Here is a 2,675-nt window from a genome sequence, read left to right as displayed (position 1 = left end):
CCAGAAGCACCAAAAAGTAGGGAGTGTGGTATAGTAAACCTAGTTTATTCACGATCAAGTGGTACACATTGTGTTGATGCATTATATTAATTTGAATTTGATATGTTGATGTTATGTCATTGTGTTATGTAAGAAAAATACTAAACTGTTATGAAAATCTCGCATGTATCACCGAATGAAAGACGGTCACTCTAGTCGGCAAAAAGAGACGCCACTTGCATAAAAAAAAAAATTCTTGAAGTACACGAGTTGACGAGCGCAAAAGCTCAAATATATTGCAAAAGATCCAAAAATAAGTGATCAGCATATAACAGGTGTTTTCTTCAAACGAATCTTTCGACGACTACAACGACAGTGGCTTGTGTGGGTTAGAAGTCGGTCTTTCGAGCCCCATAATCCTTGATCGGTATAACCCTTACCAGGTAATTACCCCAACAAATGGTCTTTCGAGCCCCATAATCCTTAATCGGTATAACCCTTACCAGGTAATTACCCCAACAAATGGTCCTTCTTAGCCTCCTGAACGGCACATGGATTACGCGAAACTAGAGCGCAATTTCATCAGCCAAAATTTGCAAGTGTATGTATTACCGAGCGTGATCTCGGACATGCACAGAACAGTCTTCACACATACATTGACGACGACTAGTGGGTGTGTACCTGTAAAATTTGGAACTGGACAAACACAACCTCAAAAAGATGCCTAAGACACGTCTCAAGAAGCAGAAGAATGACGACAATACGCCCAGGGAAATAGAGGACACGCCGCGACCAGGCACCTCTGCGGCGAATCTACTGGAGATTTCAATGGCAACGGTTATGCGAGGGGCAGCATCAACGCAGAAAGTTCCAGAAAGGTGGGACGAAGAAGCACAGTCTAACCGGAGCCACCAATCTCAACGATCCGTTAAAGCCCAAAAACTTCAACTTCAAATGGAGCATCTACAGAAGCAACAAGAGCTGAAAGCTAAACGGATGCAGCTTGAGTTCGAGGAGAAACAGTTGGAACTGGAGATGCAGATGCAAATGACAGAAATTGAAGAAGACAACAGAAGCCAAGACGACCAAGATGACAACATCGGCGATGAGTACAACAACGGCACCAGGACACGTGAGTGTGTTAAGTCTTCTCAACGAAAGCAAACACATCAGCCTGATGACATCAATTCAAATGCCATTGTTAGTTTTATGGCTAGGCAAACAATTAAACAGGAGCTTCCCTTATTCAGTGGTGACCCTTTAGAATGGCCAATTTTTATTGCCGAGTATGAGAACAGTTCTCAAGTGTGTAAATTCACCGACTACGAAAACATCAATCGCTTGCGAAAAGCACTGACAGGTCGAGCCAATGAATGTGTACAGTCACTTCTATTAGTGCCACAAAATGTAAATGAGATAATTGACATGTTAAGAAATCGATTCGGAGACTGTAGTCATGTCGTGAAAATGATGATAGATAAAATTCGAGCTTTTCCTGTAATCAAAGAGGATAAATATGACAGACTCATCACTTTTTATGATATGATAACAAATCTCATTCAAACTTTACTGTCCTTCAATGATATTGATCAGATTCGTAACAATTTGCTGTTTGAGGAAATTCTAGAAAAAATTCAGGTTTCTCAAAGAATCTCATTCATAAAACATTTTCAAAAAATAAAGTCTGACGATCCGAAGATTATACTATTTCACGAATGGTTAGGTCAAACCATAAAAGCAGCGACATTGATCGGATTCGGTCAGAATAAATCAAAAGACACAACACTAACAGTCTCAAGTCCAGTCAAGACATTTGAAAAATCCAAATACTATTGTAACTATTGTAAGTCTACTGATCATCACATAACAGATTGTCCAAAATTTAAATCCTTGAGTGTCGACAAGCGTTGGGAATTCCCATCTCACAATAAGTTATGTATATCTTGTCTGGGTAGAAATCACATTATGAAAGACTGCAAACGCAAAAAGACTTGTAGGGCAGAAAATTGTAAGTTTAACCACAATTTTTTGTTGCATAAAGACAAAGACAACACAGCAAGCGCTTCCCTTGATATGCCTAGTAATCCTGACCAAAACAAGACAATTCCCGACATGAACTGCAACATTAATTTCGGTTGTAACAAAGTATTACTAAAGGTCATTCCAGTCACACTAATAGGTCCACAAAAAGCAATCGAGACATACGCTTTACTTGACGAAGCCTCGACAATTTCATTGATCGATGAACAACTAGCGACTGACCTACAACTAGAAGGACCGACTAGTCCTGCAGTAACGAGGTATATGAACAAGCGAACTCAAAGGTAGTTAGTGTGGGTATATGTTGGAAGTATAGATCGGTCGTCCGTATGTACAGGGTTGCCCATATTCGACGGACCCATGTTTTTTTTTTTTAAATCAAAGAAAAAAATAAAAATCTTAATCATTTAATTTGTTTCAAGTAGATTTGTTTACATCAATTTTTGAATATGATATCTTTCAAATGGCCGCCTCTGGCGTTGATGGCGTATTGTGCCCTTTTTGCAGCATTTTCCATCGTTTTCGCCAACATTTCGGCCGGAATAGCAGCTATTTCTTCACGAATGTTGTCCTTGAGCTCTTCTAGGGTCCTTGGCTTGTTTACGTAAACCTTTGACTTCAAATATCCCCACAAGAAGAAGTCAGGCGGCGTCAAA

At 39.7% G+C, this 2,675-nt stretch overlaps 1 protein-coding gene across 1 annotated transcript; it reads left to right on the top strand.

Moving 5' to 3' along the window:
- Positions 1-234: 234 nt before the first annotated feature.
- Positions 235-2,307, top strand: LOC136116868 (uncharacterized). Its single transcript, XM_070995903.1, has 3 exons — positions 235-422; positions 486-1,339; positions 2,021-2,307. Exons 2-3 carry the CDS (start codon positions 700-702, stop codon positions 2,305-2,307), a joined length of 927 nt encoding a protein of 308 aa, XP_070852004.1. The 5' UTR covers positions 235-422; positions 486-699.
- Positions 2,308-2,675: the final 368 nt, after the last annotated feature.

This window comes from Drosophila suzukii, chromosome 2L (genome assembly GCF_043229965.1).
Source record: "Drosophila suzukii chromosome 2L, CBGP_Dsuzu_IsoJpt1.0, whole genome shotgun sequence".
Classification (NCBI taxonomy): domain Eukaryota; kingdom Metazoa; phylum Arthropoda; class Insecta; order Diptera; family Drosophilidae; genus Drosophila; species Drosophila suzukii.
Note: the sequence above shows the minus strand (reverse complement) of the source record. Positions and strands in the feature narration are given on the sequence as shown.

What these genes read in the sequence shown, in the direction of transcription:
- LOC136116868 (XM_070995903.1), top strand. Translation starts at nt 700, where the DNA reads ATGCCTAAGACACGTCTCAAGAAGCAGAAGAATGACGACAATACGCCC. An exon ending in CTTGCGAAAAGCACTGACAG is followed by an intron (nt 1,340 to 2,020) that starts GTCGAGCCAATG and finishes TGTTGCATAAAG; the next exon opens with ACAAAGACAACACAGCAAGC.